This window comes from Mesitornis unicolor, unplaced genomic scaffold, assembly GCF_000695765.1.
Source record: "Mesitornis unicolor isolate BGI_N332 unplaced genomic scaffold, ASM69576v1 scaffold29163, whole genome shotgun sequence".
NCBI classification, from domain to species: domain Eukaryota; kingdom Metazoa; phylum Chordata; class Aves; order Mesitornithiformes; family Mesitornithidae; genus Mesitornis; species Mesitornis unicolor.
The window spans coordinates 908-2,543 of NW_010177117.1; the positions used below are offsets into that span (position 1 = coordinate 908).

At 60.5% G+C, this 1,636-nt stretch overlaps 1 protein-coding gene across 1 annotated transcript in view; it reads right to left on the reverse strand.

The window, feature by feature from the left end:
* TMEM138 (transmembrane protein 138) overlaps positions 1–1,043 on the reverse strand; it is a gene marked incomplete at its 3' end in the record, with an annotated part of 1,570 nt that extends 527 nt beyond the window's left edge. Inside the window, exons 1-2 of the mRNA XM_010181966.1 lie at positions 812–1,043; positions 561–732 (exon numbers count right to left, since the gene is read on the reverse strand). Coding sequence (XP_010180268.1) covers positions 561–732; positions 812–939 — 300 coding nt within the window. The remainder of the gene's footprint in view (positions 1–560; positions 733–811) is intronic.
* Positions 1,044–1,636: the final 593 nt, after the last annotated feature.

The window sequence follows — 1,636 nt, forward strand, 5'->3', positions numbered from 1 at the left end:
TTTCCCTGCCCCAGGGCAACAGGGTGGGGGTGGACCCCCGCCCCAAGGCTGAGGGGGGACAGAGGCAAGATGAAGGTGGGTGCCCAGGGGCTGGGCAGGGTTGGGGGAGCTGAGATGAGGGAGAGGAGGGGATGATGCTGCTTGGACACAGCCAGGACCCCCCAAGAGCCCTGAGTGCCACTCATTGTCAGTGGGGAGGGGGCTGCCTCCCTGGCTCTGAGCGCTGGCGTTTGCTGGGGATTAATCCCAGGTAAACCAGGAGCTGCCAGCACGGACTTCAGCGAGGATTACACCCGTGTGGGCTTTTGTGCCAGCACAGAGCTGGAGCTACAGGGCTTCCCTGGGGAAAGAGGGATTTTCTGATCAGTGTGGGGCAGCTCCCTTCCAGCCTGATACCTATAGTGGGGTCACACAGGGGGACACCGAATCATCCCTGCGGTGGCAGACTGTGGCCTTCCTCTCGTGGGCGAGGGACTGAAGGGAGCAGGCCAGCAAAGCGAGTGAACTGCCCACGCTGCCTGCACTGCCTGCCCTCAGGAGAAGCCAGCAGCCAGCCCTACCATAATCCAGACATGGAAGGAGATGCTGAGCGCCAGGTAGGCCGCTGACAGCAGGATGGTCCCCTTGAACTTGTGGAAGAGAAGATTGACCAGCCCAGCCTGGAAGACGAAGGTGTTGAAGAACATGAGGAAGATGATGATGACATTGAAGAGAATTGCGATGTCCTGTATGCTGAGGGAGGAGAAAGACACCATGAGGCCCCAGTCTTCCTGCCCCACCGCGCTCCTTGCTCCGCCGACCCGGCGCTCACATGAAGAGGACGAGCTGGACAGCGGGGGCCGTGCGGAGCAGCTCCGAGAAGGAGTTGACAAAGAGGTCGTAGAAAAGGAGGAGGAACTGCAAGAACAGCACCAGGCTGTAGTTGCTGGTCTGGAGCATCTTCCTTCTCCGGGAGTTCTCAAGCCCGGCATCCCCAGCGGCAAAGCCACCTCATGGTCTGGAGCTGATGGGCTCAGCGTCGCCTCTCCCTGCGGCCGGGACCTGGAGGGCGAGCAGAGGTTTTGTGTGGCAGTGTGGGATGTTCCCCTCTACACCTTGCAAACCTCCTCTGCCAGGAAATCCAAAGCAGAGTCAAACCAACAGCAGCTCCTGCCAGTTTCTAGCACACTGATGCAGAGCCATGCTGTGCCTCTGCTCTCTAGGATGGGCTCTCACGAATAAGCTGCCTCCCCTCTCTTCTCACCATGCAGTGGGCTCAGGTTTGGGCTCTCCCTCCCACCTCACAGCTACCCCAACCTCGGGAAACAAGAAGGGAAGAAATGTAGGGACAAGGGAGATGTGCAAGTTCCAGGGAGCGGCATCTAGGCGGGTTGTTCACGCTGGACAAACCCTGCTCCGCGGGCAGTGCTGAGCAGGCCACGCTACGGGGACAGGTTTGGGCACGCGTTTGCTGGACACGTTTGCTGCGTGTCCAGCATCGCTCACCTTCACCCCACACCAGAACTGCACACCTCGCCTGGGGCAGCCACTCAGAGAAGGGACGAGGACACGGTGAGCGAGTGAGGCTGGCCGGGGACAAGCAAGGAGGCACAGCCCTCCTGTCCCTTTCTCTTGGGGACAGCCAGACCGCAGCACA